At 48.3% G+C, this 13,528-nt stretch overlaps 1 protein-coding gene across 1 annotated transcript in view; it reads right to left on the bottom strand.

Moving 5' to 3' along the window:
- Positions 1-560: 560 nt before the first annotated feature.
- Positions 561-13,528, bottom strand: part of LOC142766124 (uncharacterized) — a 351,486-nt gene continuing 338,518 nt past the window's right edge. The window contains exons 4-5 of the mRNA XM_075867973.1: positions 1,515-1,753; positions 561-673 (exon numbers count right to left, since the gene is read on the bottom strand). Coding sequence (XP_075724088.1) covers positions 561-673; positions 1,515-1,753 — 352 coding nt within the window. The remainder of the gene's footprint in view (positions 674-1,514; positions 1,754-13,528) is intronic.

Below are 13,528 nucleotides of genomic sequence, written 5' to 3'. Positions count from 1 at the left end.
TCAAGAAATTTCGTCTCTTCACAGGCCTATTGATAGTGCGCCTAACATAACGCAACATAACATTTAACGAGGAAGTATACTTCGACCTGACTTATTCTCTTTGAGATGCCGTAACTTTGACGCCGACGCCAACATAAGCAGACATATTAAATGTGAAACACCCTATAGGATCTCGGCTTGTCGGCGTCTTCTGTGGCACCGTGTGTCACGTATAATCACGGTCCATCATAAAAACGAGTGTGCGCCATAAAAGTTCAGAAATACTGGCACGAACTACTGGTCCACTGAATATGAAGGAGGCAACAGTGAGCTCAACGGATAGCCGACGACGTAATAGTGGAGCTGAAACGCCCTTTGCCGTGGGGAACTAAACAAGAAGCACCTTCTATAGGGTGAGCTGCATACCAATGCAATTTTCCGATATCAGTGGATCTGAAACAGCTTTCCCTACGTGCTTCGCCCATCCCCAGCTTTTTTTTCATTATGAATGCTACATAAGCTAAATATCCTTGAATTGAGAACGTAGCTGGAGCGAACTGCCTCCCTTAGCGCGTATATGGTCACGCTTCGTACACGCTCTCCCCGAACCACAAAGGTGGAGGAAGAGGAAAAAGCAGGTTGGCGCCTTGAAGAAGACAAGACCAGTTGCCGAAGCACTGGCTCCAGCGACAGCCTGTGTTTAACAATATTCATCTCACAAAGCCCAAGTTTTCTCCTGGACTGCCTTTGATAGTTAAACAATGGCTCAAGGGCCATTGACGGCCAAAGATCGCCAAGCCGTTACGTATCGAGCGATAAGTGATAATGCAAGATGGTTGCACATGGGCCTGAAATCCTGCCCACAAAAACTTCCGTAAAACCTATATAATTAATCAAATCATGATAGCTATATCAAGAGCCCCGATGCCAGCGATCAAATGTGGGCTTCCCAGAGGGCCCACGATGCGGCCGGCGGTCGGTATATTGGCCTGACTGCATGTCCGAACGTATAGGAGCGGCCCGCTGTGCGTTGAGCCGTGCACTTCATGCAGGACTTCAAATAAAGTTTTGCATCCACCCAGAGAAGTAAAACACGTTCGATAAGTTCAAGTCGTGCCACGGGCTAAATATGCTAGATAATTAAGCAATACGGGGTGCTACGGCATCTTATACCCTTCAAAGGTAAGAGCCTGCAAGATAGCAATATGGCTCTCCCGCAACACGTGTCAGGCTTGGGCACGAAATCCGACTCCCACTGCTAGTTGGGGGCCCTAATACATCATAACTTAACCCATGTTAGACCAACCTAACCTTATCAGACCTATAACCCACCGCAAAACGATACATTCAGCGAAACAGAACGCTCGGAGGCGGACGGCACGGCACTGCGTGACAGGGACTTCGTCATTGTGGTCTCCATTCGAAGTTTTCCTTCCCGCCCCACCCACACCTGTCTCCTCTATACCTGTTTCGTAACCAGAGCGGTATAGAGGAATGTGTTTGTTCGGGTGGCTCCCGAGAAGAAGCGCGTATACTTGCCTCGCGTGTTTGTCCAATAGGGAGTGTGCAATGTGTGCACACCGCCGCAGGAGCATTCGTCTGTATACGGCGGCCCGTCAGTCTCTCTCTGTCAAAGTCGTGCTCCGTCCACGTCGTCGTTTTCGGAGTTGTTTGCCGACGAGCGCGCTCACCGACTCCGACGTCGACAAGGAAGCCAGCGAAAGTTTGCGCACCGCGGTTGGTCGCCAGGGTGGTCTCATGTTCGAGTGGCTTGCTGAAAAAAGAAAAAAAAACAGAAAAAAAACATATTTAGAAATACCAGATGCTTTGAACTCTTTCACTGGGAGTGCACGCAGTTTCACGAATCAGACACAACTAATTGTCGTAACATCGCGATGAACGCGGGCCTAAAAGGTCCCTGAACAATACAAAGAACGAGCGCGTTGATTTCTCTCTTGGCGTTTGCCGCATCTTCGGCACTATTCGTGACGTGAGCAGTCTGTTCACGTGACGTTATGAGGAAATGAGCTCTCGATTGGTCCATATACGAGGTATATCAGTTGTGAATAGTTTTAGGGGCGAAGCTCCTTAGGGCGTGGGCTGTGCGTCCCCTGTAGCCTGTATGTAGCCACCTCTAGTTTAGTTCTTGCAGTGTTCACTAGATGGCGGTACCGTCCCCTGTATGTAGCCACCTCTAGTTTAGTTCTTGCAGTGTTCACTAGATGGCGGTACCGTCTCCTGTATGTAGCCACCTCTCGTTTAGTTCTTGTAGTGTTTACTAGATGGTGGTACTTGTAGCTGATGATGAAAAGATGCAAGATGTTATAAACTAGAAAGCGGTACTTGTAGTTGATGAAAGACGCGAGATCTTATAAAATAGGAATGATGTCACATATGGCGCGTGTCATTGGTTGAAGGCAATCGTTCGATTTAGTGCGGCGACGTACGCTAGGGGGAGCGATGTAATAAAATCGAGTGCGTGGACACACAGTGGAGAAAAAGAACTAGAAGACTCACTAGTAAATATACGGCTGGTATTGTGAGCCATATGTCAACAAAGAGCGTTAAGGGAAAAGTCAGGGAGGCGGAGAGGATTTACTGGATGGCAGCTATGGAGAAAAAACCGGCTTTGAGTAACTACCGAAAGGGCAAAAATGAAATAAGGAGGGAGGCATTTTACGATAATTCAAGGGGAAGCGCTTTACTGTTTGAAGCGAGATCGGGCTGCCTTAGAACGCGTAGTTATAAAGCAAGATTCAGTAAAGAAGAAGAACAATGCACATGCTGCGGGAAAGATAAGGAAACGGCGGAGCATGTTCTGATTGAATGTGGAGATATCCACCCAGGTGTACGTTTGGGCACGAGCCTACAGGAAGCCTTGGGTTTTAGGGACAACAATGGAAAGCTGAACACACCCGCGATTGAAATAAGTAAGAGACGGTTAGAGTATTGGTGGCAGAAAATTAGAGAGAAAGGACAAAAATAAATATTGGAAAAATAAAATATGGACAGTGTGCCGTAAATGGCAGAGAACTTAAGCTGAAAATTTACCTTTTTTTCCATTAAGATAGAATTTATCGAAGTAGAGGCATTAGGCCAACATAAAAAAAAAGAAAAAAAGGTTGTTTTTTTTTTGTCGAGCCTGGTGGCATACTTGTCACCACCCCGTTATAAAGGGGACGCTCATAGCATCCATCCATCCATCGAGTGGGCAAAATGTACAGAGGATTCATGGTTTACCAGGTTTACCTCCGGAGCTTCGCCCACTCATCATCATTCACTTCGTGGATATGGCGGAATTTTTTTTCTGTCATCTATGCAGTCGCACGCCAGTTCTGCCTTGCCTCGCACGATTATTGTGCGCGATACTCTGATTGCACTTCGTTCCGAACGTTTCTTTCAACGCAATCGGAGACAACAGCACGTGGCCGCGAGAAGTGTGAAATCCTGTGATATGCTCAGCGCTTAGTACAGACATTAATATGAGAGTAGAAGCTTATCTGTGAGACGGGTAGTGGAACATGCGCTGTGAATCAACTGAAGCAGTGTTTCATAGTATCTATTGTCACGCACATATTTCATGGCCGTAGCTGGTCGAGGCAGTGTAAAGCTTGCACTAAGATAATGATGCATAGGAGGGCGCACAGGGGAGAAGGGGGGAGTTTACAACGACAATACCACGTGACTTAACTCTTTACGTCCCTCACGGGAAGGCATGACATGCGAATGCGAAGGAGACGCGAAAGGGACTTGAAGCTCCTTTATACATTCAAGTTGTGATTCCTCAATGAATACGGGTTGCTGTTCATCGCTAGTTTGTACGTGGACAAAGAAAGAAAGAGAAAAGGAAAGAAAGAAACAGTTGATTGATATGTGGGGTTTAGCGTCCCAAAGGCCAGACAGAAACAAATGAAGGTAAAGAAAAAAAGAGTTGTATTACATGATGACGCAGGACATAGAACCAACGACAAGGAAGGACTGAATGCAGCGACGCATGCCAGCGGGATATGCGCGCGCAGACAGAGCGGCGTGGACCCAGGGGGCGCGGCTGTACAGTTTATTGCCACACGCAGGACAGGCGTGAGCCTATGGGGACCTCGGTTTGGAAATTAAGCGGTTGTTTGTCCATGAGTAATACCCGCCCGGCCCAAGGGCCTCCGAGCGTCTCTGCCAGCGTGCTCCCTACAGCACCTCGCGACAAGCGATGCACGAGAAGGGAGGGAAAACGCAAGCGGGGGAGCAAAGCAGCAAAGAGCGCCACATCATCTCAAGTCCGGGTCTCGCGCCACTCCGAGTACCACTGCCCCCCCCCCCCCTCCTGCCGCCCTCCAAAGGCAAACGCCGGGTCCTCTTGTGTCTCTGCAGCTTCCATCCAACACACCCACGCCCCCCCCCCCCCCCCCCCCCCCCCACGACCTCTTCCTTCTTTCCTCACAGTGTCAGCATCACGTGATGTCATCGTAGCCGGCTAGCGGCGCGTCAAACCCCCCCCCCCCCTCCCCTTTCATCTCTGCCACCGCCTCATCTTCATCCGTTCTTCATCCGTCTAACTTCCGGCGCAAAGCCGACGAAAACGCACATGCGAGAGAAATACGAGGAGGGGGGGGGGGCTTCCCCACCATGCCCTGCAGCATTAGGTGCGGCTCACCCTCCAGCGACAACCGGTCGACGCTATACCGTACCTTTCCTTCCATTTTAGTCGGGAGCGGCAAAGGCCAGACACATGGGCACACACAGAGCAAAAAATACGACGACGGTTGTTTGAACTGGGATTTGTAGCAGCGACGGGCGGCGTCTCCCGGCTCTGCAGACCCCTGCCTCTGCTGCTCACCGTCAGTACAACGAGAGACAAGACGCATCGTGCAATAGTTCGGGAGTGCGGGTCGTGCTTGTGCGCCTGTGGGGTGGGACGGTGTGGTAAGCGGGAGTCGCCAATAGCTGCACGGTATAGCGCTGCAAGAGAAGCTCGCTTCCACGCTAGTTCACTCCGAAAAGCGCCGCGCCACACGGCACTTTGTGCGCCCCCGTGCATTCAGGGATGCTACGGGGCATCTCGCGTCGGTTCTCTTATTATTTTCGGCGTTGGAGCGAAATCCTCTGCTACGCAACGCCATCCTCCCACCCTTACCTTCCACCTACACTCAACCTACAGCCCGCACTGAAAATGCTGCCAGCCTTTCTAGACTGTAAGGCAGCATGGGTGCTGCGTGGAAGTCGCTTCGCGACGCTAAGCGCGTGCGGGTGCAAAAGCCAAAACTGACGAACGAGCGGCCACCGACGCTCGCTCGCTGGATGTGTCGAGGAGAAAGAAGCTGCTGGCCGCAGCGTAGCGCTCTGGCTTGAGCGGCTCTGTTGACTCAACAAATTTCAGAGAGGAAAGGCCTGCCTGCATCGCCCTCGCACCACGAGCCGCCTTCAACTTCCCCGCCCTAAAGGCCGCCTAATGCAGTTCGATGGACGCTATACCATCAGATGGCTATGCTGTAGCCATGTGACCCGCTTCTTTTTTTGGACCTGCAGCACAACACACGGTATGCCATAGCGTCCACCTCCATGCATGTACTTGCGCCCCTCACACCGTGCGAAGACTGGCGGTTGTTGGGCGAGGCGACTCGCTCTTATGGGCCTAATTGAACTCCTCACGGAATACGCGGATAGGCTTAGCGAGCTACAAGACCGGTGCCGTGCGCGATGGAGGCTGTAGCATCGTACTTGAAACAGCAAGCAGGAGAAAATAACATACGTGAGACTATACATACTTGAGTAACATTGAGACAGAAAGAAAGATCGAGAGAATGAGAGAGAGGGGGAGGTCAGAGGTTATTTGATGCAGCTTTGATGAGTATAGGCTCGCCTAGCACGTTAATGTGAATGGGTATGAACAAGAAGAATGCAGAGCGAATACAGGACGCACACAAAGCACACTTCATGCAGACAACAAACTGACTGAATGAGACCAGTGCTTCTACGAAATTTCGGAAGTGTCTCATTTGGGTGAGAAGCAATCAACCATCCGACAATATTGCAACGAACAATGCTGGTAGTCCGCAGAAAACTATTCTGTGTTAACCCGATCGCAACTCAAAACCAAGAAACGTTCTATCACTTGCTTGAGCGGATCGTGCACTTCTTCCGTTTTTTTTTTCTGCTGGTCCCTTCACACTTTCATGGTATGCGTCAATGTATACGCTCTTCCCAAGTCACCCAAGTCTTCCCAAGTTCCAAGTCACAACCAGTTTTTTTTTTTTTTTTTCAGTAGCAGACTAAGCAATACGATATGTATTACGAATGCACTCATAGTAACTGCCGCCGATAAATTTTAGACGGTCTTAAATCCGTTAGTGAGACATTAAGTTGTGTCGCAACGTTATTGATCCCAAAATCAATTTGTGAAATTGTTAATTAGCTAACGTATCGGTTAACCAAGGTGATGCAACAGAATCGTACTATCTGCAAAGTGTACTTGCGACAGACTTTGTTCAAGCATCTACGTTCCTTTTTACATCTTGTCTTCTTTTTACAGCTCAAAAAGAAAAAAAAATCGCTGAAGTATTGCTCTGCAGTGGGCTTAGTCAAACTGATGATGACGATGACGAACCGGCTACCCGAACTACGAGACTTACTTGATAGAAACAAGTTTTCCATGTGGATGCCGGAACGTCATTACGTTTTCGACAACACCTTTTTGTTCGGCATTCTGTGTTTTTATTTCTACCACGCCATTACATTACGACCACATGAGATTTCGTCAAGTTCTCGATTTAATTCATCCACGCGTGCTTTACGTCATAATAGTTACGTCATATATCCAGTCTCCAATAAAAGACGTTACCTGTTGGATATCACGCCAAGCACTACGTAAAGTGGACGGCAGATTAAAAAAAAATAAAGAAAACACGCACACACGTGCTAGCGTTACAGGCGCGCCAGCAGACAAACAGGCCGAGAAAAAGAAGAAGCAAAGAGCGGACGACAAGGATATTCGATCCACTGATCTCGTTATCGGCATGTTGTACTGCGGCGCAGAGAACACACAGCCGAGGAGTATATACACAGGCTTTGTGTACCTCGGACACATATATCTCTCCAGTCTTGTACACACACGCGCGCAAGGTAGGTAGGTACACACGTGTAATACACGTCTATAACGCGCGTCCACTGGCGCTGTAAACAAAGGCGACGCGGCGTCGGATTGTTGGTCGGCAACTTCACAAAACCACCTCACCGTCGACGCTGCCTAACAAGAGGGAACAAAGCAAGACGTCGTGTACATTCAAAGTTATCAGCAAGCTTGACTGGAAAAGAGAGAGAAGAAAAGAAACGAGGGCCCAGTAATTTTGTGCAGGGTTGTGACAGAGATACAGGGAGCGTCAGTCGGTGTGCTGTGGTGGACGTGTCCAATTCCGCTATATTATCAAATTTTATAATGGCGACCCTGTAAGCCGATCAGAGTTGACAAAATGACGGAATTTGACGGCGTGTGGGGTAGCACCTTCGATTGGAGCGGTGATGAACAACACTGCTCTGGCCGTACACTGATATGGCCGTGCCAGAGCATGCAGTGTACATTGCTTGGTGAGTTCGTACTTGCGTCTGCTTTGCAGTATATATCAGTAAACCAGACAAACAAACGAAAAAAAAATTCGCAGATCTACGAAGTGAATGCTTATGAGGCGAAGCAGTGTGCATTGGATCATGAATGTGACTTTCTATTTCATTCTAGTTAAAATTTTGTTATGTCATATGCTTTGATTGATGGGCGGTAAAATGTCGGTGTTTTTCAGTAGCTATATGTCCTTTTATTTGTTTGTTCTGGTTAACAGCCTTTTCACAATCTTTTTGTTGTTCACAGTTGTTTAAGCTTCTACATCTGCTGTAGACGCATTGCAGCGGTTTATGGACGGAGGGACACTGTGTACCTCTTGAGGTCTTTCGCCCCTAAAAAAAAAAAAAGTCGGTATAGATCCTTTCGCTGTTTAAAAATACAGCCTCCTGATGACACCAGGTATTGGCCACCGATTCCCCTTAATAGCATCAGTCCATGGGCAAGAATAGCTTTATAAAATAGCCCGCTTATTTCCTACATTTTCTTTCTCTTATTGACAACATACATTCAAATAGATGTTCTTTTGAGATACATAAATATTATAAAAGATTCCCTTGAACTTTACACACGTTCATTTTATCTGAGAAACCTAAGAGAGACGTCTCTTAGATTTAAGATGAACTTGAAAACGTGCTTTCAGTTTCGACTTTAGGAGCTGGTAAATGAGGCGACCAGAAGTTTTCTGGGGTACAACGCTTGCAGTCTCGATACTTCGACGGCGACAACGAGTTTTATGCGCATGTGAAATGTTTCCTTCGCAGATGTACACGGAGCAAGCGTACATAATTCTGACCCCGGTTATCGCCTGTCGGCGCAGGCTCTCGTTGTTTATCACCGCTTGGTGCAGCTGGTTCGTTTACGTCGCTGCTGACGGCAAGCGAACACTGGTGGCAAGCGCTACATGATATCAGCCCAGTTGTTATCATGGTTAGGCATTCCAGCTGATTCGTAGCCCAGGGAATAAGGGTAGAAGCTCTTTACAAGCGATGAAGATTCTATATATACACCCGCGCTCAAGTGTTGGTGTGCTGCCTATAACAGTAACGACGCGACGAACGAAACTATATAGTTTATGTGAGCACACCACGCTTGATGCCCATTGTGATTTGATTGGTATGTGGGGTTTAACATCCCAAAACCACCATATGATTATGAGAGACGCCGTATTGGAGGGCTCCGGAAATTTCGACCACCTGGGGTTCTTTAACGTGCACCCAAATCTGAGCACACGGGCCTACAACATTTCCGCCTCCATCGGAAATGCAGCAGCCGCAGCCGGGATTCAAGCCCGAGGCCTGCGGGTCAGCAGCCGAGTACCTTAGCCACTAGACCACCGCGGCGGGGCTGATGCCCATTGTGTTTCTGCAATGTGTTTCAACGGGACGCGCAGACGCAATCACGAAATCGCCCATCGTTAACACACAGCAAGACCGAAGTCCTTGGCGCGCGTGTTCGATAAACAATGCGACTATAGGCGTAATTTGCGAAAGCATTCTGCATTCACCCACCGCAGTCTGCACTATAGAGCTTGCTGCCAACGAAACGCTGCACATATTTTTAATGGCTGCCCGCTAAGATAGGCCGATGATTGAATGTTTTCGTTGAAACCGCATCTCGTAAAATTTTGGTCCATTCCTGTGCATGACACGACGTCAATGTGCATTGCGCGCAGTCTGCTGAAAGTATGTGCACAACGAAGAAGGAGAGGGGGAGGAAAAAGAAGGGTAGTAGTAGTAGAAGAAAAATAGGAGAAGGAGGAAGCAAAAAAAGAAAAAAATACTAGTATAAGAGAGAAGAGGAGGAAGAATAGTAGTAGTAGAAGAGGAAGAGGAGCAGGAGACAGAGTAGTAGTAGTAGCAGTAGTAGTAGTAGTAGTAGAAAAAGAAGAAGAAGAAAAGCAGCAGGAGGAAGACTAGTAGTGGTAGAAGAGGAAGAAGAGGAGGAAGAATAGTAGTAGTAGTAGTAGTAGTAGTAGTAGTAGTAGTAGTAGTAGTAGTAGTAGTAGTAGTAGTAGTAGAAGAGGAGCAGGAGAAAGAGTAGTAGTAGTAGTAGTAGTAGTAGTAGTAGTAGTAGTAGTAGTAGTAGTAGTAGTAGTAGTAGTAGTAGTAGTAGTAGTAGTAGAAGAAGAAGAAGAAGAAGAAGAAGAAGAAGAAGAAGAAGAAGAAGAAGAAGAAGAAGAAGAAGAAGAAGAAGAAGAAGAAGAGCAGGAAGAAGAATAGTAGTAGTAGAAGAGGAAGAGGAGAAAGAAGATAGCAGTAGTAAAAGAGGAAGTAGACGAGGACAAGTAAAAATAAGAAGAGGAGGAGGAAAAAATAGGTAATATTAGTAGTAGAAGAGGGAAAAGAGGAGGAGTGGGAAGAATAGTAGTAGTAGATGAGGAAGAAAAAGAGGAGAAAGAAGAAGAAGAGGAGACGGGAAAAAAATAAGTGTTTGTAGTAGAAGAGGGAGCAGAGGAGGAGGAGAAAGATTAGTAGTGGTAGTAGTAGAGGAACAAGAAGAAGACCTTGCTTTGAAGCGGGGGCCACGACAATATCCTCCTATAATGTTCAGCGCTGCACTCAATTCCACCCGCAAAGCGCACATTCGGAGTTTGTAGAGCAAGGGTTTCGTATAGGAGAGGGGCGAATCAAAGAACACTACAGGCTCGCTGAGAGACAGAGGTGATAAATACAGAGGAACGAGAGAGCGAAATGTATATAAAGCGGCGAGCGCCAGCGTTATGATCCTTCTGACCAATATTGACCTCGGAAAACAGTGCGTACATGAGATAAAAAAAAATAAAGGAGAGAGAGAGGAATACTAATAAAGCGACTCTTTGCAAGCGCGCCGCCGGGCAGAGTGCGCCGAAGCCCACGGTTCGGGCCTTTCGTTCTCGCGAGACAAACCTCAAATATTTGTTTCCGACAATGTGCAGACGCACGCACACTTGTACAACACAGCTATAGACACACCGCAGACTGCTAAAAAAAAGAGGAGGACATAGCACGGTGCTATGTGCGCGAGCCAAGCAAAGTATATATGCGTGTTTATACACTCTATATAGACAGATACGCTCACACGACAGATGCGCCCTCTGGGCCACACGCACGCACAAAGCTCCGCAACAGAGAGACGAGGGAATAGGAGAGAACAAAAAAAAAGGGAATTTATTTATGCGACGACGAGTATCAAATAAAGACACATTCTCCGAGCGCTCTCAGCTGTGTACAGGCACGACTGGTGTGTCTGTATAAGTTCACTCGTGCGACATTGAGCTCGCGGGTTGAGTAAACTACGCTTGCACGTGTACGCTTGGTTTGTGTGCGTGAGTGTGATCGCTCCGATTGAAGATAAGTGAATGAGAAACCGCGGTATAGGCGCATTGAAATGTCTTTTTTTCTTCCAGTCCTTCCCGTTTGCAGGGGCATCAATCGCTGAAGAAGCATTGTAGTGGCTGTGCAGTCGCTGTGCACTGTCGTGGCCCGCGAAAGGGTACACATGAGCGCGCGTGGCCTATACGCTTTGCAGCGGCTAGCATAATCAACCGACAGCTGATGACAACACGCCCACTTTTGGCGGCACCGTCTGTTCCGGTTACCGGAGTGGGAGCGTAATCAAGCAGCGCTTGTCAAATAGTCATTACTCAATATTTCGTCTGCCAATAGATGACGCCAAAACCAAAAGTGCTTTCTTCGGCTGTCACTTGAGCGCTTATCGAGCGCTCGCGTGTTCCCTTTCATAGACATCTCGAGAAGACAGTGTATACAGTCGTACAAACATTGTTGTGACCTTGCGGTTTTTTTGCAGGGGCACCCATCGCTGCACAAGCATCGCACTGACTTTCTAGTGACTTCGCAGTTGTGGCGTTGCGGCAGCATCACAGTGCGATCGTATATTAACTGTATCAACGCATAGGAGGAAAAAAAAGGACAGATTAGCGCCTGTAGATAAGTTTTGTTTTTCACTCGTTCCACCTGCTCGTGCGTTATAACAGCTCACAGCTATTTCTCAATAATCGTCGTAATATATGTCACGCAGGTCCCGATTTGGTAGCGCCACAACTACACCACGTGAATAGCTTTCCCTCAAACATGACGAGGAATGACAACTCCGTTTTGTAAAAAAAAAATCCCGTAGTCTCAAGTAATGTTCATGAAAAAGAAAGGCGGGGAAGGGGGGGGATTGATTGATATTTGGGGTTTAACGTCCCAAAACCACTATATGATTATGAGAGACGCCGTAGTGGAGGGCTCCGGAAATTTAGACCACCTGGGGTTCTTTAACGTGCACCCAAATCTGAGCACACGGGCCTACAACATTTCCGCCTCCATCGGAAATGCAGCCGCCGCAGCCGGGATTCGAACCCACGCCCTGCGGGTCAGCAGCCGAGTACCTTAGCCACTAGACCACCACGGCGGGGCAAGGGGGGGGGGGGAGCATTCACTCGTATACTGCAGCACGAGGGTACCTAAGCAAAGCACTCGTCAGTCAGTCAGTCAACAACTTTATTAAACGGTCCTGAGGAGTTTAAGCCACCAGGTTGTCCACGAGGGACATTCTATATCAGCCGCTGCTGTAGGCGACGCCCGAGTGGTGGTGGTAGTGGTTAGAAGATCAGAAAAGGCATCTGATTTCTGCAACCCGGTCGGGAGCACGGCGCAGTGCCTCCCGAGTCGGGGCGGGAATGTGGTGGCGTTGCGCCAGTTCTTGGGCCCTCTGCAATGCCCTTTGTTGGTTTCTGAGAGTGGGGCTCCTGAGTGCCTCCTCCCAGTCGGACTCACTGGTGAGAGGTCCTCAAGGTAACGTGGGACATTGCCAGAGCATGTGTTCGAGTGGACAGTAATCTTCTGAGCAGTCTGGGCATTGTGAACCTACGTCTGAGTTGTAACGGCTGAGACGATCGGCCCCAATGGGTACGATCTCGTTTGTAGCATGCGAAAAGCTACCTCTTGCGCGCGTTCGAGCTTTGCACGAGGTAAATGGTATTGACTGACTTCTATCGTTTCGCTAGTAGGAGGTAATTTCGTGAAAGGTGAGTATAAAGGATCATGAAACTGTACGTGTGGGCCTAGCTATTCGGTGGCTGATTAATCGTCGCGGCGGGTCAGTTCTCGCACTCGATCATGAGCCATTTCGTTGCGGTTGGGTTGCTGTGGGTGGACCTCTTTGCCCATGTGGCCAGGAAACTAAGAGAGGTATACAGTGCAGGCCCATGAATTTGCGTGTTTGTCGAATGTGGGCTGCTTCTCGAGCGATGTCGCCGCTTTCGTAAGCCCTTAATGGCGGCGCGAGAGTCTGAAGACATGGGTGTGTGAAGGGTCGATCATCGCCATAGCTATAGCAACCTGCTCGGCTATGGCGCTCGTTGATGGCCTAATCGAGGCGGCTGAGCGTAGGGCTCCGTCGCCATCTCCTACCGCTAGTGCGAAGGTGGAGGAGTTATTGTATTGCGCCGCATCGACGAAGACGGTTAAGTTGCCATTCGCAGCGATACGGTTGAGCACCCCGCGAGCACGGGCCAGGCCTTTGTTGTGTTGCGGGTGAACATTTCGCAGAAATGGGTTTACCATGTAGGTAGCGTGGACAGCTCTGGGTAGGGTTACTGCGCCTTCAAGGTAGGGATGTGGGGACACGCCATCCTCGCTTAGAAGTGTTTTCTCGAAGATTTCCATTTCTATAAAAAAAAATTGTGCAGATCCGATATTCAAAGCTGCAAGTGACCAGCACTTTTTCGGTTGGTCGCTCATCCATTCGTCGCTCTATTGAAATGCGCTAGTCTTGCTATTGAACCGTGAAGCAGCACAAATTTGCCAACAAATGATGTGTGCTTCTTTTCCGAGAAATTCACGTGGCTTTTTTTGTTTTACCCCGAACTTGGAAAAATCATTGAACAAGTAAAGTCGTTGGAGGCAACGTTTGGATATGAAGATTTCTCTTTGTCAAAGGACTCCGTCTTATGTGTCG

Source organism: Rhipicephalus microplus, chromosome 6 (assembly GCF_043290135.1).
Source record: "Rhipicephalus microplus isolate Deutch F79 chromosome 6, USDA_Rmic, whole genome shotgun sequence".
Taxonomy (NCBI): domain Eukaryota; kingdom Metazoa; phylum Arthropoda; class Arachnida; order Ixodida; family Ixodidae; genus Rhipicephalus; species Rhipicephalus microplus.
Note: the sequence above shows the minus strand (reverse complement) of the source record. Positions and strands in the feature narration are given on the sequence as shown.